At 37.2% G+C, this 23,772-nt stretch overlaps 1 protein-coding gene across 1 annotated transcript in view; it reads left to right on the forward strand.

Annotated features, from left to right (window-relative positions):
* ITGA8 (integrin, alpha 8) overlaps window positions 1-23,772 on the forward strand; it is a 93,127-nt gene that overhangs the window by 21,139 nt on the left and 48,216 nt on the right. The window contains exons 13-19 of the mRNA XM_010003618.1: window positions 6,859-6,904; window positions 8,886-8,993; window positions 15,883-15,938; window positions 16,470-16,624; window positions 17,737-17,874; window positions 18,304-18,371; window positions 19,306-19,453. Coding sequence (XP_010001920.1) covers window positions 6,859-6,904; window positions 8,886-8,993; window positions 15,883-15,938; window positions 16,470-16,624; window positions 17,737-17,874; window positions 18,304-18,371; window positions 19,306-19,453 — 719 coding nt within the window. The remainder of the gene's footprint in view (window positions 1-6,858; window positions 6,905-8,885; window positions 8,994-15,882; window positions 15,939-16,469; window positions 16,625-17,736; window positions 17,875-18,303; window positions 18,372-19,305; window positions 19,454-23,772) is intronic.

Consider the following 23,772-nt stretch of genomic DNA (forward strand, 5'->3'; position numbering starts at 1 on the left):
GTAAAAATAGCATGACCGTGACAAAGTATGAGCACAAAAATGGAATGCCTTCTTATTTTCTTACAGGAAGGCATTCTATTTTTTTGCTAATGCTGTTTAAAAAAAAAAAGAAAAAAAAGAAAAAGGAAATAATATGGGGAAATGCAAGTTTAGGACAAACACGCTAGACAATGAAGTAATCCTTCTTGTGTAAAAGACCTTTAAGGAGGAAACTAGGGTCTGAACTTGGAAGGAATAGGAAGAAAATTTTATTTTAGATGTCAGCTGAGAGGCAGAGTATTTGATGACTGTAGAAGGTGTAGGAAACAAGCCTCTAATTCACTGTTTTCCAAACTACTGGTCATGACTGTGATTCAAAGAGGGCTGTGAAAGATCAGAAAAAAATCTCAAAAAATTTCATGTGATCTTTTTAATGGGTATATTATAAAATCAGCTATTTTATAAAAAGAAAAAAGTAATAAAACCAAATAATGTTGGCTCATCACTCTTAGAATTCCAGTTCCCATAGACTGGGGTGTGAGAGCCAGCTGTAAGGTCTGGCTGCAGGTAGAACTATGTATTGCCACAGTCTGAACTGAGTTTCTCCAAGCAATTAGCTCTTCTGTGGCTGGAGTTCAAGTGTTGTGTGAAGTCAAATGACCTCAAAAAAGGATCATGCTAGCAAGAAGTTCAGGACTGACACCAGTTTGTGAGGACTCATGTGACTCTAACTGTGCTATTATGATTTACTCAAGCCCTTGTGCCTAACACTATTCATGAGGTAGGTATATCCCTGCTAGGAAATGAGAGGCTGAGAGATGGGAGTTACTCTGCCATTTTGTTTTTAATGCACTGTATAGCATTTTCAGAGCTTTTAGAGTTTCAGAACTTCTACATTAAATCAGACCGTCTATTAATGTTTTTGGAGTAGATCACAGACCTGAAGGCTGGAAGATACCACCTGCTTGTGTGGCTTCTTATCACAGACCAGTGAGCTTCATGCTGGGCTCACTATATTGAGCCCAGGAACCAGTGCTCTTAGAGACTGAGTTACAGGTTGAGGAATACAGTCACTAAGAAGTGATGGGAAATCACAGTGAAATTTTTCTCCTACTGGACTAAATGTACAATAAATGTACAATAACATTGTACAATGTAAGATGTACAATTGGAGCAATATAACAATAACTGAACACAGCTGACACTCCCCAGTACATTAGGGGCTTTTAGGAGGTCCCTTTGCTCCATCCTAAGCTTATTTGTGTCATCAAGGCCCAGAGCAGGGAATGAAGCCTCAGCTAAGGCATGTACTTTGAATTGTAGTTTATTTATAACTTTATGTATCTTTTTCTATTAGCATAATTCAATTTCCACAGGAACAAAAGAAACCCATTAATCTGTTTAGCAGGAAAAAAATGTGTTTCTTTTGGCTTCTGGGCATCCGTTGAAGCTGGTCCCCACTGAGTGCTGGGAGTCTGTGATTGTCTAGGTGATGGTGCTGCACTTCCAGCTGGTTCATCTATATCTGCAGGGCTTAGGCATTTGGAGACTGTAAGGTTTCCACCCTCACATTTCAGCATATGTTCAGTTACTTGCTGTCTGATTATAGCTGAGCAAATAGTTAGTAATTAATAACTTACTCTACTCATTAAGCTTGCTTTCTTCTTATGGCGTATCTTGTGGCATATCTTCTTCTGTGTTTTCTTCAGATGTGTTTGTGAACCAGGATGATCTAAGCAGTTTCTTCTATCAGTATAGGTGGATTCAGAGCAGAGCTCTAGATGAATTCGCTATTCAAAGATTGTCAATTAGTGAATTAGTTAATTGCCCAAATAAATTATGCACTATTGTTTCCCTGCCTGTTTAGTTGCTTATGTAAGTCTTCCTTATTAACTCAGAGAGTACCCCTGGAGTCAGTGCCACTGATGCTTCATATTCATGGTATCATGCTTTTATACAAACACAGCTGTTGGTCTGTTCTTCTGGTTATTCTTTTTAGTCAAGCCTTTGTCAACAAAGGGAAATGTATAAAAGCATCTTCACGCCTTGTTATTTTGGACTCAGTTATTATCTTAAGAATAGCATGCAGTTAATATAAACAAATTACTCTAGAAACATTTTAAGAAGGAAACAATTGTCATCATCAGACAAAATTTCCTCAGAATTTCAGTAATCCAGTATAATCTTATTAAAATAGGAGTATTTTACACCTCAATCTGCTAAGTATATTAACTCAAACAGCAGGAAACAGAGAGACTCAAGAACAGTCAAGGCAAGGGTTCTTCAGCATTTGTAATTTTTTGAGAACAGTAGGCATCATGCCAACAATATCACAAATCATAATCTAGCGATGATTAAATTAGGAAGTTGGTCCAGGAGATTTGTGGAAGAGAAACAAATTAAATCAATGAGAAGCTGCATCTGGTCTGGTAAGAAAGGACTGCTGAGCGTGGGAGCCAGAACAAGGGTGTGGGTTCTGCCAGCAAATGCAGCAAAGCTGAAGTGCTACCAACTAATTATGTTTTCCCATGAGTAATCAATCAAATATGTAGTGACAAGCCAAGAATCTCCTGTAAATATCTCAATTTTATGGCAAATTTTAATCTGTGTATCTTACAGGTACACTTTTTAAAATTCTGTGAGATATTTTATGAAATCACAATATTGTGCCCAATGGAATATAAGAATAAAGCAATTAATCCCAGTAGGCAGAGAAATTAACATTCCTCTTTTGGAGTCTTTTGTGGCATAATTATACTAGCATTGTATTATGAAAGGGACTCATTAAGACAAAAGAGGAGCATTGAAATGAATTAGCCTTAGGTGTTCTCCTTAAGAGAATTGGTACCAGAATGGTTGAAAAACAGAGGAGAAGCAAGGCAGTTGAGAATGGTAGGACTGGAAAAAGTGACTCATTTTGGGTGGTGGTTGTTAACTAAAATTCTTGAGTAGTTGTCCCTAAAGTTGTTCTCCCTGCCCAGACTCCCTGGTGCTGCATCTCTCACAGGGGATGTAGAAGTCCTTTAAAATTACCAGCAGTTCAAAGAATTTGCCAAGGTAATAAATTAATATATCTTGCTGAGACTGGAAGTGGGACACTGTTGATCTTCCTACTTCCTGCTGCAGATTGAAGGCTTAGGGATCATCATGGCAAGTTTCTGCCTTTTATCATGTGGTGTTTCAGGTTTGACACACCACATGACAGAAGGTGCCCGTAAACAGACCAGCTTATAAAATCCAGTGTGCCTTTCAGTGCTGTCTGTGACTGCTTTTTCCTTAAATTTTGTGATTTTTGCCTCAGAAGTTGGATTTTCTTCACTAGACAACATCTTGCAAGCTTCTCCTTCAGAGCAAACTAAAGTTTGAAAAAAGCATTAGTATTGTTTAACTTTGCACGGTGCCCCTTGACTTCAGTTGAGTACATGCCAAAGACACTTGTTTCAGAATTAAGTTCTGTGAACTCTGCCAGTTGCGATTTGAGTGCATACAACCCTCCAGCTATGTTAAATTCAAGTTGAAAATTCTTTTGGAATTACTCCATACTGGTTATTTTTGGTTTTGCCATGTGGTTGTGACCCCACAGCTCATTTCTTCCACAGGAACAATGATGCAGAAGCACACGGCTGCTGCCACAAACCCTCCATACAGATCTCTGCATCTCTGAAGGGCAGCAGCTGATACAGGATCTTATCAATGAGATGACATAGGCAAAGTGATCATTTACATACATCTGTGAGGTCCCTCATCCTTCTGAAAACATGAAATAGGAGAAAAGAAGGAATGAATGAGATCTTGTGATTCTGATACTTCTCTCTCTTTCTTTCTGTCTTTATACACATTTTAATCTGGGCTTTAAAAGAACCCTTCACAAATGCAAAGGTGCAAAGGTTTTCATATGCTTTCCTTCAGGCTTTGTTTGGAAGTAGTTTAACTGGCTTTTTTTTGCTATGTAATTCCAAACTGCTTGTTAAATCCTTTTTTTTCAGCTAGTGACCTTTGCATCAGTGACATTCTGTGCGTAGCATTAACCAGCAATGAATAAAGATTGCGTAGCATTAACCAGCAATGAATAAAGATAACTTCTCTCTATTTTTAGGAGGGGAAAGTTGCCAAACTTCAGATAATTTAGACTCTCATGCATTTTTTTCATAGAAATTATTAGTAGCTTTTATTCTGCAGAACACCAAACAAATTAAAAATCTAGGAGATTTGAATACACATCAAATCAGAGAACTTTCATAACTTTCTTCAATGGAAGAAGGAGGAATAAAATTACTGCTTAGTACTAACAAAACAAGTCGAAGCAAAGCAAAATCTCTAATGGATCTTCCAGTGTATCCTCTGCTTGAATATATAATGACTTGGTCCTGGTATTAGTTCATAGATGTCACTACTGGGTATGTTTTACTGTTTTTGTATTCAGTCTTAAGTTCACTTTTCCTACTGAGTGGTTTCAGTCATTCAAGCTCTTTGGGTCAAGAATAAGCATGGTTTAGGCCAGAATATAAAGAACATGTCAGGAAAAAAAGCAAGAGCTTCCAAACTGGAGTGATGTGAGCTCAGTTCTGACTGCCTTTAAAATATGTTCAGATAGGACCTTTGTGATAGTGTCATATTTTTTACTGTGTCTCCAAACCTGGCAGATGTGGCAATGCAGAAAAATTGCTCATGAGAACCAGTCTTTTGGTGGCTTAGAACTACCATTGCTCCTCTAGACCCATTACCCTCTGTTTTCAAGTAATCTGAGCTCTGTCCCAGAGAAACCAGCATTTAACTGTTAAACTGAAGTATAAAATCCCTTTAAATATTAAAGTGAGGATGCTGAGATAGAGGGAACTGAAGTCCATGCAGCTGTAGATACTGAATTAAGAGTTTGCTCACATTAGTCAGGCTAACTATCTGACAAACTTAATTCTTTTTTTACCTTCAGATTCAAACAGGCTACACTTTATTAAGCTTACTTGTGTGTTCAAGCTTTCCCTTATGCCCATGAAAGGTTGAAGTGCTTTATTTCTTCAATGAAAGATCAGACTATGAAGTCATCACAAGACTGAGGTCTGGATGTCCTGGATATCCACCTGGTTTGTCTCAGTTATAACATACCCCTGTACTGAAACCTTTGAATTACCAAGTCTAGTATGAAACAGTGCATATCCTAAGTTAAATCTGTTGCAGAATTCATAGAGAGCATTCAGCTGGGAACAGCAGAATGGAAACTCCTTCTGTCTTTCATTTTCTGTTGATAACATAATGGTTAAGAAAAACTCAAACACAAACACCCCAAAACCAACAGAATATAAAATATCTTTGGGTTACCATGGGTGCTGCTACCAGGGAGCTGCCAGGGAAGGTTCTGTCATGTGTGTTGTTTAGCCTTTATGGTGATGGCTATGTCTTAATTGGTTGTTTCTTTAAGAGGAAAATATATTTAGGTTTTTTGGTGCTGTGTGCAAGTTGTCTATAAAACCTGCTAATGAAAACAACTCCTAAATGTCCCAAAAGGAGATAGAAACAACTCTAATTTTCTTCTGCTATTTAAAGTGTTCCTGACCCTGAAGCATATTTCTCAAAGGCAGATGGTAGCAGAAAAATGTAAATGTTGTACAGAAGGAGGATCAGACCCATAAACTGTCCATGTCTGCTCCTATTAGGACATGAATCAATGGAATTCATTGTAGGACAGGCTGTTGCCCATGTGGAGCCCTTGTTTAAACTTGTGAAATCCTGACCATCTGAAAAGCAGACAGAGTGCTGGAAAACATGCTGCCCAACCCAGCACAAACCCACCCAGCAAATTAGCATCAAAGCTTTGCATTTGCATCATGTTCAATGACTTCAGGGCTTGTTAAGCAAACTGATGCTCCAACTATGGAGGCAGCCAGTAAGGATTTGTTTACAGCCCCAAGTTGTGGTTTAATTGACTGATTTAGATCGATTTACTATTTCAATGTCTGTTGTAAGACTTGGTCTGCTGAAATGGACATGTGTAAATCAAACTGTATGATACCAGCAGTGAGGTGAAAGGGTGCCCAGGTGGACAGTAGGGGATTTGGGTGAAACAAAGCTCATCTCTCTTCTTGAACTGTAGTCCAGCTAGAGACAGTAGAAAAGTTGATCCATTTTCCTCACTGCTTGGCTCCAGCTTTTCTCCAGCAAGCCTGAATGGTCCAACAATCTTTACAGAGAACCCTGTTTAGGGACTCCAGGAAAAAAGAGGAGATATTTGGGCCTGTAGATTCCCAACCCAGGCTGGTGTCCAGTAGCAGAATGTGCCCAGAGCCCAGTGTAATGCTTTTGTTGTTGACTCCATCTGTTCCAAATTTTGACTGAAGGTGAACAAGATGGCTCTAGATGGATAACTCTTGGAGGCCTTAACATATGCTGCTACAATGCTGAAAACATTAGAAACTATGAAATCAGCTGTCCTCTCACCTGTGCATTGTATAAAATTACTTAAAGCAGATTGTCAGGAAGGAGCACCATACGTTTTCAACATGACCTGTATGAGACTGATGACAAAGTGGTTTGCATCTCTTTGTGTAATGGGCAGTTAATGGTTTGAAATAATGTGTGTAAGGGTTCATGACATCTTTTTTCCCCTTTAATGCAAGTTGGGAGTGACTTAAGATTGTAGCATGGGTGACCTTGTGTGAAATAGATGGTCACTTACTGGATGCAAACAAGACATTTTTTAACACATCCCTGACTATGTGAAATGTTTTCTTTTAGGTACACTGCTGAGAAAACTAGTTAGAAAGGAATTGTCACACTTGTTTTATGTTACTACATTTTTAATATAAATAATCGCATTTAGTCTGGAAAAAAAAAGTGAACGAGAGGCTTCTGTATAGTTCTTCTGAAGGTGTTTTGTTTTTCCAGATTTAATTGTAGGTGCATTTGGAGCTGGAAAAGCAGTTGTTTACAGGTACGTGATAAATGCAATTCATTTTTTATTCTACAGCTTTGGTGGGAGATCTGCAAATAAACACATTTCACATTCTTTGATTTCCCTGGTGCAGTGTGTAAAAGGTGTTCATTACAAATGATAAATTAAGCATCTTGTGAGAAACAAATGCTTTTTTCCCATGCTCAAACCTGTCATTTTCAATGAAAATTTCATGCTTATGGGTCAGGATTAAAGATGGGACAGGGGACATGACAGTGAGAGTCTGCTGCAGGCCAGCCAACCGGGAAGAGTGAATGATGCCCTTTATAGACAGATAGGATTAGCCTCCAGTTCACAAGTGCTGGTCCTCATGGGTGACAATCACCTTGATATCTGTTGAAGGGACAACAAAGAATCACAGAATTGCCATGCTTAGAAAGCACCTCTTGACATCACTGAGTCCAACCATCAACACAAAAGAACCCAAAAAAGCAACCAAACTAACATAACCACACACACACTCCACCAAAAAACACCCACAGAAACCACCACAACCTCAGCCACTAGAGCCCTGAAGTGCCACATCTACACATTTCTTGCATACCTTCAGGCATGGTGACTCAACCATGTCCCTGGGCAGGCTGTTCCAGTGCCTGACCACTCTTCCAGTATAGAAATTTTTCCTAATATCAAAACTGAATCTTTTGTGCCACAGCTTCAGGCCATTTCCTCTCATCCTGTCTTTATTTACTAGGGAGAAGAGGCCAATACCCACCTCACTACAACCTGGGGAAATGTTACTAGAAATAAATTTTCTAGTGACACTGATTCTTCAGAGGCCATGTAGGTTAAGGTGTTAACCATTTATTGCAAACAAAGGCTGCTGCTTTCAGCTTCAGTTTAGAAAAAATGTACAGGATCCCATTTTACAATTCACAAAATTGTTACTGAGCATGGATTTTAGCTAAATGCATCTGCTGCCCTCTTGGCTCAGCCACACTAGCAGTTCCTTGCATTTAAATATTCACCATCCATTGATGAAACAATGAGGTTACATTGCTTGTCTCCTGTCTGCCTTCTTGTTGCCTGTATTCCCAACACCACCTGACTGGCAGAAGGTATGTTCTGCTTCCCAACTGGATGCTTGTGAAAACATAAGAGTTTTGTAAGACAGGAATGTTAGCTTATTTTAGCTAACAGTGTAGGTGCAGTGAGTAGACCTGATTTTCCTACTCCCCTGCCTAAGAGTCATACAGATACTTTGCAGTACATCACTTCTCAGTGGCATGAATGATTGCACAGGATGTGAAACATTGGAGAAGTAGATCCAGTGTGTATTTTAGATAGCAATAAAAAATATGTTCTATTTAATTTAAGAAAATGAGTAGGAAAAGGCCTTCAATCTTTCTGTTTCCTGGCCAGAATCTGTCAAATATGCAACTTGTACTGCAAAAACAGAATTTTAATAACTGGAAGGTGCTAGAAGAAAGGTTTTCCCTGATGCATAAAAAAAGAAACCTATTTTATTTTTTGATGTTCTGATGAAGTAATATAGAGCAGTAATCATAAAAGCTTAGCTGTGGATTAAATTTGAGGAAAATAACTTTGTAATTAGCTGGTTTTGCCAGAATTATGTAAGTTACTGTACAATCGTGTTGCTGTCTTAAAAAACAGAATTTAGACCCTTTCTTGTTACTTGTCTTCTAAATTGCTCTTAGTTATAGATTATCTCATTACTTAATAACAGGTTGTTATTGAGAGGGGTTCCCATCACCACCACTATATATGTACATACTCAGCAGAATTTTATTAAGTTTTCAAAATGTCACAGTAGGAGGAATCACAGTTTCTGACAAAAAAAAAAATAAAGTTCTTTGGGGTAAAAGCAGCATTAGAAAGGTGTTTTCTCCCCAGTAACATTTCCAGCTTCGTGGCCATCTCAGTGAAGTGTTTTCTCTGCTGCAATGTAGGTGCTTATGTGGTCCTTCTGAATGCAGTGAACTTTATTTCTGTCCCTCAGAGCCAGACCTGTTGTGACAGTGAATGCTCAGCTTATTCTGAACCCCGTGATTGTGAATCCAGACAATAAAACTTGTCAGCTTCCTGTCTCTGAGCTTTTGGTGGCCTGGTAAGTTCCTGATGAGACAAAACACATTCTTATCCTCTTTCTCAAATACTTCCTATTCCTTACTTTTCTTGCAGCTTTTTGTTGAACATGTTCAAAGTTCAAAAATAGTGTTCAAACAAACTATTAGTGAAACAGCAACAATGAAAAACCCAACACATTTATATTTTATATATTCCAGTGCTTCACAGATCCTGAAGATTAAATAGGTAGAAGTTGTGTCCTTTGATATGCTGGTTCTGCTTCTGCATAGGTTGATGCACAGTGTCTCCTAGGATCAAGCTGCAAGTTCACTTGCAGTGCATGAAAAGAAACATGAAATGGCTAAGACAGACACAGCACAGAAACACTGATCTGTCAAAACACACAGCTTTGTTGAGAAAATGTAACAGCAAAAGTGATGTAAAGAGCTGGTGCCCCCACTATTTTCTGTTAGGGAGATCTCAGTCTTTTGTGAAACAGAGAAGATACCTGGCTGGCCATCCTGAGAGCAGTTCACAGGGTGTTATTTCTGGGTGCCATTGGTCAGTGAAAAGCTTTTTTTAGTGCATTGTATAGGACAATGTTGCATACATTCTTAAAAGAGAAACCCTCCACCACAGTAGCATTTGGCTTTGAAAAGAAAAAGTGCATGGAAAATCTTGAAGCTAATGAAAGCAATTTAAGATCAGTTATAAATATAAAATGCTTGCAGGACAGTTGGAGGCTATCTAACAGCACATAATACCACATAAAGGCACTTTTACGACACTAGAAAAAAACATGACTTAGAAAGGACCCCAGGAATAGTTGATAAAAGAGGTTACTTCAAATAATAAGATACTGTTTAAAAGTGGAAATCATAACAAATGAGGAAACAAAAAACAAAACAGAGCATAAACACGTGCAGGCTGAATATAAAATACCAGTAAGTCCTGCCAGAGAGTCTGTGAGGAACAGATTTCTGGGCCATAAAAACTAGTCGTATCATTTCCTTTAAACACATTAGAGGCAAAAAGCCTGCCAGGACATGGGTTGGATGAAAAAAATACCAAGGTGTAAAGGAGGACTGCAGAAGATAAGGTGAATGCAGAAATGTTGCACTACTTTTATACCAGAGGTGATCAGAGGGATTCACCACGTGAGACATTCTTTATAGGAGATAAGTTTTTAAAATAATGTGAAAACAGGAGTCATCAGAACAGTTTTTATTGACAAATATGAATCTTAAAAAATAATCATGACCAGCAGCAGTTCATTTAAGAGTCATAAAAGGGCTCTGATACACTTAAGCCACTAAATGTTATTGGCTTTCAATGCATTTGGTGCAATTGGCAACAGAGAAAGTCCCTAAATCTCACTGTGAAAATCTGTGGTGGGGCTGTCAAGAGATTTTCACTTTTGCTCAGTTCTTTTACACTTTATGAGACTTCTCATATTTATCATAATGTTCCTCATTTTACATTTTGTGTACAAAACTGCCCATCTCCAGAGCAATGTCGAATGTTCTCAGGAGAACTGTACAGTCCCAGATCCATCCTGATTTTTTTTTATTCAAGCACCTTTTGTTTTAATAGTTGATATAAATAGAGAATTTATAGTATTGACACTGGGCTGAAGCATGTTCATTGATCCAAATTATGTTTTTTCAGAACTTCAGTTTATAAGACTTTTTAATATCCTTTATACTGTAATGGAAAAGATTTCAAAACCATAACATTTACCAACTGTGTACTGAAAGAAAAAAGGGGGATTTTTGCACAAGAGAAATAGATAAAACTGCCTCTTAAAAAAAGTGTTCCTGCCATGTGATATTGTTTGGAAAAGGGAGAAAAAACCCAAGTATGCTCATTTAGCATGTATTTTTTTCAGTACTTTTCATTTTTGCTTTACAATAAGCCAGATGATGTTTGGGTCATATCTGTAAGAGTCTTAATAGGAGCATAATTTATTTCTGTCTGTTTTTTTTCTAAAATAATTTTCCCTGAATATTTAGTTGATATAACAAAATGACTGAAGAGCAGCTGCTGTTTTCCATGCCATGATTTTTTTTCTTAGTTGATACAAACTTGCTTTATACATCTGAAAACAATTAGTAGGGAAACTCCAACAGGCAAAGAATTCCTCAGTCTCATGGGACAGATTTCTGTATCTCTTAGCCAGCTGTGCAACTTATATAAAATGTCTACTAACTGACACTGCAAAATTAGAATGAAAGGACACCTCCTACTAGAAAAGCTTCAGGAAGTGTGTGTGTATGAATAATGTAGATTATTGTACATTTCCAAGTATTAAGAAAATATTCTTTTTGCCATGAAACAAATTGGAAAGCTGAAGCACGGAGGAAACATGCACAAAAAGGGATTTTTTTAATGCACAGTTCTAAGAGAATTGTCCTAAAATTCTAGAAACATATTCTTTCTTTTCTGTGTTTAAAACATGGCTGTTTCTTATTTCTCAAAATTAATAAATTTGGGGTAAATTCTGAAACTTTGAAGCTATTGAAGAAAATGTAATTTTTTATTATTTTTTTTTAAGTTAAAATGTGAAGAATGCAGGTTCATATCTGTAAAAAAGGGTAAATAAACAGTTTTATTTTTCAAAACCTGTTCCTACATCATATGCTTTATTGAGTCCAAGACTCGGCTCCAGCTATCAAGAAGTCTAATTTATCTCTGCATTGCTCTTTTTTATTACCATTTGGGATCTGGTTATCCACTGTTTGTTGCTATTTTGTGCTTAAATTGTACCTGCGAATTTTATTCATTCCACTTCTCACTTACAGTAATGTGCAAATATTGGCACTTCCATTTGGTAGAGGAACAAGAGGTCAGAGAAGTTACCAGACTTAGCAAAAGTTAGGTATCATGGAAGTGTCCAATCATGATAAAAAGTCAATTTGCAGTATATATATATATATATTTTATTTTTTTTTTTTAGTGCTCTTCAGGTTTTGATGTTCTTCAGGGGACTAAGCTACTCACCTTCTGTAAACTGACTAAACCAGAGGCAACCTGCTTAAAATTTCTGATCCTCAACAAATTTTTTACTCTTTTTCTAATTTTGCTGCTTTCTGCTGCTAGTATTGTGTTTTTCCCTTGACTTAATTTGAAACTGCATCTCCATGGGTATGGACCTAGGGTCTTTTGTACTTTATTGAGGTGAATTTGTGTGAGATTTGCCATAGAGCATTGGCCAGCCTGACTCCAGGGGTCAGATAGCAAACTTACATGGCCGGGAGTCAGAAGACACATAACCTCACACCTCAGGGACTGAGGGGAAGCAAGTGGGCAGGTGGTGACTGTTATTACCCAGGAAGCCCATTGCTGTGTTGCAAAGCTCTGCTGTGCCTGGAATACAGCTGAGTAATATGATGGTTTTAGTTCTAGTAGCTCTGGAGACATCCAAAAGACAGTCATTTCAGTTATCTAGCAGCCTTTGTGTTACCACAGCCTGGCCACATTGTGTTTCCATGGCCTAACAGTAGACAGCCTTCAGCATTCGAGCTCCATGTTGGTCATTGTGGGTCACTGGGTTAGGCTTTGGCATAACAGAATCAAAAAGCAGGCCAAGTATCAGAGAGTTACAAGTATATTGACTTGCTTTTACATATTGTTCTCCAAAGAGGAAACAATTTGTTACAAGGTCATTCATCAGTAGATGACAACAGGCTCTGCTATTCTTATGTTGAGGTCTGTGACCTTGCAGGTTGGGCTGTCGGTCTCACGTAGAAGTTTCAAGGGCCTTTCTGCTGAGGCTTTAGCCATTCTTCCTCTCTGTGCAATCCTGTGTGCTAAAAAAACAATGACAAAATACATCTGGTGGGATCTGGTAATTCCTTGCTTTTCACTTTCTGAAGTTTCCTGTTTTCTTCACCTACTAGAATAGCCAGACAAAAATAAATTATTTCTGGTACAAACTACAGTCCAGAAAACACTATTTGGGGGCAACTGACTTTTTAAATTTTCTAAGGATTAATCATTTGGCCTAATACTAGATAATTCAATGTGGCTTCTAAAGAGACTACCCCTATCTATGCCATGAGTAGTTTTGGAGAAAGGAATATTTTTAAGCTTCTTTTTCTAATAATATTTAAAATGTTTCTGTTACCTGGAAAACATAAAATTACTTAAACAAACTGCTTTGTTTTCATAAAATCAGCAGGAACAGGAAAAACTAGTGTGTTCAGTCTTAAGGCTTTCCCTCTGTTTTGTAGCTACAGTCAAATACTGTTGGAACCATAAGCTTATAGTGATGACAGACACTCAGAGTAAATGCAGCATAGGGATCTCTTCAGAAATGCAAGCAAGATTGATAGCACATGAAAGTTCATATGCTTTAGGATGATGGACTGTTTCCCAGTTGTTTCTTGTCTGCTGATGTTTTCTTCCTTTGATTGTTAATTCAATTGTTTGTTTTTTTGCTCCTAACAGCAAGCTTGAAAGCTTGACTATTGTTTGTCTGCCTAGAAGTCAGACCTTATATCTCACAAGTCCTCAAGATTCCTGTCCTATTCTGTGTTCTATCTTTTCCTCTGCTTTTCTTTTTCTCACAGCTAAAGTATCTCTCAACATCTCCACAGCATCTTCTTGAAGTGATGAGCATACCTGACTTCGTCTGGGTTTGTGATTGAAATCTGTGATAACTTTATAACTATTCTGAACTAAATACCCATGACATGGCTACAGGCTAAATAAACTATAATAAACTATACATTTTTGCTTTCTTGCACAACCATTCCCTTTTTGACTTGCTCTGCCTGGAGTGAAAGGATTAAACTTGGCTCTTACAGAAATACTTAAGAACATGACTTTAGTTATCAAATGTGTATGATTAATTATTCTGTTTGTTACAGTAAGATAAGATCACTGAAACTGTGATGTTTAACAAGTCAAGCATTTCAATCCGGATTTTTAACTCAACCTTTTCTTAAACATGACAGTACAAAAATTAGGTGAGACCTTCAAAGTACCATCAGCAAGTTTAATACAGAATAGCAGTTCATGAGTTTCCATTTGAGAAAATACACTTCTATGCTGTGACATGCGAGACTGGCCTGTGAAGGCTGATGTCTAAATTGCATTTATACATTTACATAAGCTTTTCTCATTTTTGTTGTTCTTTTCCTTGTCTGTTAGGAAATAATAGGATTTTCATCTGTTAACTCATGAATGTAAAGTAGTTGCAATATGACTGAATTTGCAATTTCTGCATGAAACATGGATCAACACTTGTAATGTCTTTTGAAGGCTACAGTTAAGTGGAGTTTAATGGCATAAGGCATTTTTTTTTGCCCAAGAGGAAAGCGTTTAATAAGGTCATGAGAGTTACATGAATCCCAGATGTAGCACAGTTTCATTACATTTGTCAGAGGAAGCAGACATGCAATTAGGATGTGATTACAGGTTATTTTAAAGGTTACATTACTGAGTTTTAATTCACTGTATGGAGAAGTTAGTATATAATATAACAGTACTGAGATGAAGAGCAATGGCAAATTCACCTAGTTTTCTATTTAACCCAAGCTGATATCACATCTTCCAGTGCTGAGCTACAATCCATGCTTAGCTGAGTTTTCCATATAGAAAACAAAACATTTCTGAATCCATGGAAATAATTCTGTAAGAATGACTGGTAACCAGGGATACCTGAAAGTTTTAGGAAGTTCCAGATCTTTCACCTGAGCAATTCTGTTATGTTATATGGGACTTCTTTGGGAATCATGGTGTGGAGAACTAAGTCCTTGTGGAGTGTAGCAGCAGAAATCAAACATCAGGAGCATCTTTCCACTGACAGATTTCTTGTTCCCTCACTCACCAGGGAAATGTGCCATGCTAATAGCATCAAGTGTCAGTTTAACTGTTTCCCTAGCCATCCAGAGTAATTTTGAAAACTTTTTTTAAATGTGATTCAGTTAAATATTTATATAACTTGCATAGATTCCTTACAAAGTAAAACTTTTCTGTAAGCATGTATAATTTTTAGGGGTTTTAAATTAATTTTTATAGTAAGTCTTGTTAGAAGGTATCAGCCAAGCTATAAGAGGATTCTCATGTTAGTTGTTGAGTATAAATGCAAATCTATTGCCTGACTTGCAGAGAAGTGGAAATAAGTTTTTGTTATGAGAAATAACTAATAATAGCTGAGGTGATGTTAGTATCATACAGTTGTAAGTATTGCTAGGCTCAAAAAAAGCTAGCTGTATTGAACAGGCAAATGAAAAACAATTAACTTATCACGTTTTGTTGTCTAGAATGTGTTGCATTAGCATACTAAATAATTAATATTAATTACTAGTTTCTCTATGCTTTCATTTAGGTTGTGTACTTGTCAATTTCTGCAAGACTTAGCAAATTAAATACAGTACATTCTGGGTAGTCTTGTGCAACAAAAATTGAACAATTCAGTTGGTATGTTTAGAATGGATTATACTTTCTTGACATGATGAAGTCATGTAGTAATGCAAATGGAAATCATCCAGTGTGTTTTGATTTGCTGGGAAACAGCTTGGTTGACTACATGCTCAAGGGTTTTTCTTATTTGACCACGACATACCAGAAGGGACTTGTGCAGACAGCCACATATAAAGGTGGTTTGCTGGAGCTCAGCATAAGGAACCTGACTTTGCCAGTAGTGTTAGAAGGGTGATCTCTGCTGGCTGTCTCAAGAATTAGTGGGAACAGAAACTCTTCTCTGTATCTTTCCCAGGAAGACATTCATGTCTTTGATTATTAGTGGAGCCTAGGAGACTTTGTAACTTAGTTAAGGAATATCTTACATAGGTTAATGCAGATCTCAGTGAACACCTTTTGTAAGAAGAGGAAAGGAGAACTTTAAAGGTATGACCTGGGAACTGTTGATTCCTAGGTCAGCTCTCTTTCTGTTAATAATTACTGCTTCTTTTTTGTAACAGCTTTACTGTGAAAGTCTGTGCACACTTTGAAGGTCAAAGTATTTCAGATGAGATAGGTAAGAAATGTTTTGTATTCTTATAATTTACTCTGACCTACTCAATTTCAGATGTATTATTTTCTTATACCTTAAAAAACTGTAGGAGTAACGTTGACCTAAGGCAAGAAAATACAGTTAAAATATAAGTATATAAATATATATAACAAAGCTTGTATTACTCATTTGAAAGGTTTTTATTCATTTTAAGTTATTCTCCTATTAAAACCAATAATGTATCCCGATGGAGAATATTTTGTTTTGGAAAAAAAAAATTAAAAAGAAAAAGAAAAAAAAAGCAGCCAAATTGGAAAGAGACAAAAGTCCTGGACGTGTATGGTCTGTAAATGAAATTAGAAAGCTTACATTACATGTATGCCATACTCTGGATCAAAAACTAGTGTGCTGCTTAATAGACAGGCACTTAAAGCATGGATTAGTTTAACTAGGAAGATTTTCTTAGAGTAATTAACTATAATATATTATGAATTGCTTGTTCTTACTTCTTTCCATGTTAACTAAATAAATATTTTATATGCTTTTATTCTTCAGTGCTGAAAGGTGAATTGCAGTTAGACTCACTGAAACAGAAAGGAGCTGTTAAGAGGACCCTCTTCTTTGATAACCATCAGTCACACCATTACTTCTCTATTGAGACACAAAGACAGAAACAGCTCCATTGCCAGGACTTCCTTGTTTATCTCAGAGTAAGTTGTTTAAAATATTTGCACTGTCATCATCTTTTCATTAGTATCAGGGATTTAAAGACCGTAATAAAAAAGGAGCCACTGTAAAAGGAAGAATTATTTCCATTGTTCTTAGACCCCATAATGCAGAAGTGTGAGATAAGAAGGGTCTCATCTGGGTGTCTGGAACATTCTTATACATGGGCAAAATTTCCTATTGGCTCATCTTTTGTCAGTGTAAGTATAAAAGAAAGACTTCGGAAGAAGGATGTAGAGTTCCTCTATGTACAAATACATTAATGCTTTTCTGGAGGTTCTGATTAAATACTGCATCTGCTGATACAAAAATGCAAGATTGCTCTCCCTGTAGTATGCACAGTTGGATAATCAACTAAACATGCTAAATGTCATGTCAGTTTAGTTCCAACAGGTATTTTAAAGGAGTGTCACCATCAATATTGGCCTAAAACTCATCTATTTAAAAAATACTTTGAAGGTATTTTAAAATTGTTTTAGAAACATTAAAACCATGGATCTGAAGTTGTGAAGGAGAAAGGGTCATCAGTTACTTGTGGCTGCAGTTACCTCACGATATTGAAGCGGATTCCAAGGCTGGTCCTAAAAATGCAGTAGGAGGTGAAATGGAGGAGTCTCAAGCAGTATACAAGGAAATACCTATATAGGCAGTAGAGGCAGTGAAGTTTTACCATTGCTAATCCTTACAAATTCTTGGTTACAGAACAAACAAGCAGCATTACCTCCTCAAATCCACACATCCTGCCTCCATTCCAAAAGGCAGGTTGGCAGTAGCTGATAGGAGTTGCTCCTGTGTGTTTCTTTTATAAAGCTTTTTTTAGGCTAATGCTTTGAAAAAAAATTGAGCCTACTCAGCTCAGCCAGCTTCTTCCAGATGTGGGTCTGTGGAGGCAATGTGTTCTGGGCATTCCAGTTACTGGTGAGTCACTTTGGTTTCCTAAAGGCATTACATACAGCCAGGACTTGGCCAACAGCTTGTCAAGGAACTGTATCTCTATCTTCAATAAAGACTAAAGTCTGAATCCTTTACCATACTATACTAACCTGAAATAATTATATTAAACCATTGTTTTTTATTGTGTGATTGTCACTCACAGGATGAAACAGAATTCAGAGATAAATTATCTCCCATCAATATAAACTTGAATTATAGTTTGGATGAATCCAATTTTGAAGATACCTTGACTGTGAAGCCAATACTGAACTACTACCAGAAAAGCTCAGTAACAGAACAGGTATGAATTTTGCAGACCACATCTCCTGTATATAAATATGAAAGCATTTACAAGTACCGTGTGTGTCATCTTCCTTAGAACAGAATATCATGCCCAGAAATTACACAACAAGGGTTTAATTAATTCAAAATGTAAATTGAATATAAATATAGAACCAGGCAGGTCTTTAAAGCATTTCCAAAACTTTGTTGTGTTCCTAGTTTGGATTGCATTCTGAAATACATAAGCCAAGTTAGTGTGGGAAAGGGCCTGAAAGATTGTTGTTCCGCTAAGGATCTAATTGACAGCCTAAATAGTCTCCAACTACTCATATGGAAAGGAGCTTGTAATATTTAAGACACTCAGATTAGTGATATTTAATGAAAGTCTTTGGTCTTCAAAGCATGTACTAACTCTGTGTTGTTTTTTTTTAATTTTGCAACAATAAAGGCTTACATTCTGGTTGACTGTGGGGAGGACAACTTGTGCATTCCTGACTTGCAGCTTTCTGCCATGCCGTAAGTTAAATAAGACAAATGATGCTGCATATAACAAAATCCAGATACTTCTGCTTTATCATAATGAAATTTGTAGAACACAGTTCTGTTGTTTGCTATAGCTACTCATTCTTACCTGATTTGTATATTTTAATTTGGGCATCGATTTCATCTAGAAAACAAAGAAGTGGAGACATATATGCTTGAAAATACATCTTTGTCAGACACAGTCATGATGTTTTATGTTTGCAATATAAAATACAGTTTGCAGGTGGTTGTTGGGAGTAATTCTCTGAATGCCAAGAGATAATACAAATTTTGGTTCAAGTGAGATTTTGAATTAATTTACATCAGTGTGGCACTGTCTTTTAGCTTGGGACACAATTCTCCTAAAGAGAATTGCCAGAATAAAAGAATTCAGAACATGGCAACAGTTCCTCCTATGGCAGGTAGGACAAGTGGAGAACTTCTGACAGCTGACTCTGTGCCATCATAAACAGTACATAGCTGTGAAAGGAGAGGGCACAGTGCCATTGCAGGTCTCAGGAGATCTGTCATTGTTCATTTTACAACTGACATGAGGGGAAAACTGGAATCCCACCACCTTTGTGCCCTCCAGAAAACAATGCTTATGAGACACCTGTGGCAAGTAATATCTCCACTAGGTACTTATTTCTTGTAAGTAGTCAGGCTCTGAAATTTTATACAACAAACTTTGAAGCTCTTTGGTAGTCCACTTTGATTGTCCAAGGTGGTGGTTTCTCTTGAACTCTTTTCTACCCAGTTGCTGTCATACTTCCCATGGGGTCATTTTTTATGAGAAATGTTTTATTCTGTGTTCACAGAATATATTCCAGAATAGGTGCTATAAGAACAAAATGTCTTTCAGCTTTATTCAAGCGTAAAATGTAATCATGCATGTTTTAACTCCTGACAAGTGATATGTTCTATATAGAGATAAAGATCAGCTAATAATTGGAGAAGAAAACTTTGTAATGCTCATAATAAATCCAAGGAATGATGGGGAAGGAGCCTACGAAGCTGAGCTACATATAAAGATTCCACCTGAAGCAGATTACACTGGGGTTGAACGCAGCAACAAGGTAAATGAAAATCAGAATGTTAGCGATAACAAATCAGAAGAGCTGAGAACAAAGTTAACCTACAGAGGCTATACCAGCTGAAAGCAGCAAGTAGAGGTGCCTGTTAGGAAGGGAGATTCTATCATCTCTCAGCTATCCTTGCTAATACAGTCTAGGCTGAAGATCAGCCATGTCACCAGAAGATGGAAAGGTGAGGGCCATGCTGTTCAGAGCCAGCCCAAGTCCAGCTTCTTACTATTAACTTAGTTGTAATACCACACAAATACTGTCACATTTCCTCCAGGGCCAGAGGTATTAACATCATTCAGATTTTGAACCAGTAAACCCCACAAGCAAGTGCAGGGTCCCCTGATCCCTTGGTACCAGTTCCGAGTCAGAGTTAATGAGCACAAATGAACCCTATCTACTCGGACACCTCTATCTCATGCTTCCAACACACCAGTGTTTTACCATTACTAAGAGTATCCCAGTCTCTGATATGATAAATAGTTGAACATTTAACTGCAGAATGACCTTGATAGAGTTAATTTCCTTTGTAGTCAAATACTTTATCTTACGGATAGACCAAAAAGGCAGTTATAATGTAAAATGTGCCAGTGTTCGGAGAAGGACTAATGTTGAGTCAAGTCCTGCTGAGATATACTGAATATACTGGGTTTCCTTTGGGGGCCTGTTTGTTTTTCAAGAGCAAAAATGAAACATTGCCCTGCAAACAAGCAGAGTGTTCATGTATTCTCTGTTGGAGAGCAAGTCTGAATCCCCTCATCTGCACATAAATCTCCCAAGCTGTTGCAACATGAACTTGCTTTTTTCTGTCAGTGCCTGGAATGTTCAGAAAGGCCTTACGGGTGAGAGTGGGAGAAGCAAGTTAATTTCCTTTCAAAGGCAAATGTTTTTAAGGAAGTTGAAAGTAACTTACATGGCATTTCCTTATTCTTCTGTCTGTCTTTATTAATGGGCTTTTGATGAACATATGTAAATTCTCTGCAACCTCATTTCTCAGAAGCATATCTTTGTGCACAAAACAAGTAAGTAAAGACACTCTCCTCTTTCTACTATTTCTTTTTTTCTCTTAGTGTTGTCTCTGTTTTTTCAGACTGTGATCTATGAACCTCAGATAAATGAGTTCTCTTAACTGTACTACACCTGGTTATATTTTTCCTTCGTTTCTCTTCAGGCACCTTTTGCTGTTGTTTTGGCCATTGCCATTGTTCTAAAACCCACAGCACATATTAGCACATGTTGATAATTTCAGCTTGACAGAAATCCCTCAGGGGTTTTCATTATTTTAGGAAAAAAATAATTTTGTATTGCCAGCAGGGTAGACTCATGGGGAAAGGAAGGAAAAAAAGTGGGGGATTCTGATGGTTTGGAAGAATAAGGAGAAGCTAGAATAGGTTGTGAAAGAGCTTCAATGTTCTTTTGCTTTTCAAAATAAATTTTTTAAAGCCTAGGAAACATAATGCAACTTCCTAATTTTCTTCAGATTTTGTGGAAGATAAATACATTTTTGACAAGTACAAATCTGAACCCTTCTGAATTTGTAGAAAAAGTGTTTTGTTTTGCCTGAATTTACCTGGTTCATGACAGCACATAATTTGTCTCATATTCTTTTGTCATCAAGTTATTTCTGAAAAGGATGTTTGACAAAAGTACTGAAGAAATTACCACACTAGTATGCAGTAAACACTGAGGTATCCAGGAATAAAGCTCTTAGTCTGTGGGTACTTTGAGACACGGACCTTCATAATCAAATCATTCCATTATGTTGCCATCAATTCAGAGTAACTATACCACATGAAACTAGAATATCCAGTATTTGTAATTTTAAAAGAAAATTTTGAATGGAAAAACATGTTTTTAAACTGAGACATTCTTTTATATCTTTCCTGTTCTGCTTTCTAATTCAATTCATTCTGTCTAAACATACAAACTAAGTAATGTGATCGTATGTCTAAATGCATCAAAACAAGAATTAGCAGGTTTTTTCGTATTTTTTTTTCTGCAGAGGGATCAGAATTCTAGGTATCAGAGATTCATGTGTTACCAGGATGGCCAAATTCCTACAGGTCCTAGTACAATGAAAATAATTAAAGAAAGACTCAATTAATTCAACTGCAGAGCTTTAAAAAAATACAGCAATTCAGAGTAACTATACTCATTCAAAGTAGCTATACTCATAGAGGATATTAGGCTATTTTATTAAGGGGCTACTCTGGATTTAGTCTATCTAATAAAGAAATAAATTTATCCTTTACATGCATCCTGTCCAACCTGATTTTTTTTTTAGCAATTTATTGGGTGATTTAGTATCATTTGAATTAAACTCAGAAAGTGTTAAAGCCAGCAAGTTAACTGAAAATTCAGTTGCCTTCTACTTCTTCCCTTCAACTTTATGGAAGACAATATTTGACCTGCCTCAGTTGTCATTATCTTGTTATCTCAAGCGTGATTCTGTAGCATATTCTGCATAGACTGTGTGACCACATCAGCAGAGGAGCATTTTGCAGAGGTGGACGTGGTCATATGCAAGCAGAGCACCTAGTGAATGCACGTGATCTGCAAGTTTGAGGTCAAGGATGTGATTTTGAAGTTGTGTTGATTCTTGCTCATACTGATACTTCAGTCAGTCAAAAGCTGATTAATGAAATACAATGACTGACAATGAAGTCAAATGTGTTATTCATTAGTTGTGTTGTGGAAACACTTAGAAGGTCCAGAGACAAGGTAAATGCATAAATTACCTCAGCTTTACTAGTTACTGTAAACCTGCTGGCTTGTAGTAACTGTCTATATACAGTAGATGTGGAGTTACTGGAATTAGCTGCAAAAAGTACAGCCATGTTATAGCACCTCAAATTGCCATGGCCAGCAATAGATCAAGATAGTGTATAATATAGATGGTTACCCCATGGTAGCCCAGTTGTTTGTTTGAACCCCAAGCCATTGCCAGTGCACTGAGGACTAATCCTTTACTCAGGGAGAGACCTGTTGAGCAGCTAAATCTTGCCTTAGTAGCAGTGCCTGGAACCAAAACTCATGTGGAATAACTAGTAGAAGTAAATCAGGCAAATACATAGCTGTAATAGGTAGTTGTTGCACACCAAAAACACTGTGTATTTTGGCGTAACTGTCTCTGCTGGGAACTGCAGAGTTATATTACCATGGATAAGCTCTAAGCCATTATCCCCATGCCTTTCTGAACTAAAGAACAATACTCTCTTAAAAGAGGAAAAAAACCTGAAACCTTCCTGCCTTACCTGAAAATTCTTAGAGTAAGTACATTGGTGGCAGGCTGGATGAGATGTGATTTCAGCCTTGTGAGGACAAACACTAGTTCTTCATATATTAGCCAGATGAGAAGCTGGATTCTGGCACCTGGTACCTAATCCATATATTTTTCCTCAGAAAGTAAGATTGGATGGTGTTGATCAAGGAAAGACAGGAGAGGTGTTTTGCTCTGAAGCCTGTTGTGCTTTACTGTTCTGGCATCAATTAGTAATTAGTCACTAAGACCACCAGAAGGAGTTTTAAGTTTGTAGGCTGCCTGGATTACTTAAAGCATCCAATCATTTTCTAGTTAAAATGCACCCTGGGAGCACATGTGTTAATTGTTGGGGTTTTGCTTCTGCTCAGAACTGCCAAAAAGACCATGTGTTGCTATAAAAATATAAATTGGTACCAGTGGCAGGTAGGAGAGTTTTGTGGCAAAACCTTCCATCTGGCTGAGTTACATGTGAACTTCATACTGACAATACTGGGTGTTTAAATCTCTGCTCTTGTTTTCTTCCTGCCTGGTTTTAATTTTCCTGTTTAGTATTTAATCACCTAAAAAATGTGATCAGTGAAAAAACAAAGGTAATAAATCTCACTACTGAAGAAATTCTACCACATCTGACCCTTTGTCACATCTTTAGGCTGCACAAATTAGCTTTTGTGATGCTGGTCATATAAATTCTGTGCCATTAATCATTTTCGGTCTAAGAGCATAGCCTCCAAATTGCAGAAAACTTGCTTGCAAAACTCATTTGCTCAGCCTTTGAGGGACAAAAAATTGTGTCATAAGGGCTGATTTATTCTGTACTGATGTGTGATACAACATTAATAAAGAAACTGCAACATATCAAATATAGCTTAGTAATTCTTCTCTAACATTTAATCCTCAATTTCACACACCTCCAAAAAACAAAATCAAAACTCTAAACCCACTCATCAAGCAAAAATGAACAGTCTTCCAAACAAGTTTGTTTTCAGCTCTGTTAACACCCTCTCTACTCCCATGTGTTGCTTCCCACTTCTAATTAGACAGCTGGAAAGAG

Source organism: Chaetura pelagica, unplaced genomic scaffold (genome assembly GCF_000747805.2).
Source record: "Chaetura pelagica isolate M959 unplaced genomic scaffold, ChaPel_1.0 scaffold418, whole genome shotgun sequence".
Lineage (NCBI taxonomy): Eukaryota > Metazoa > Chordata > Aves > Apodiformes > Apodidae > Chaetura > Chaetura pelagica.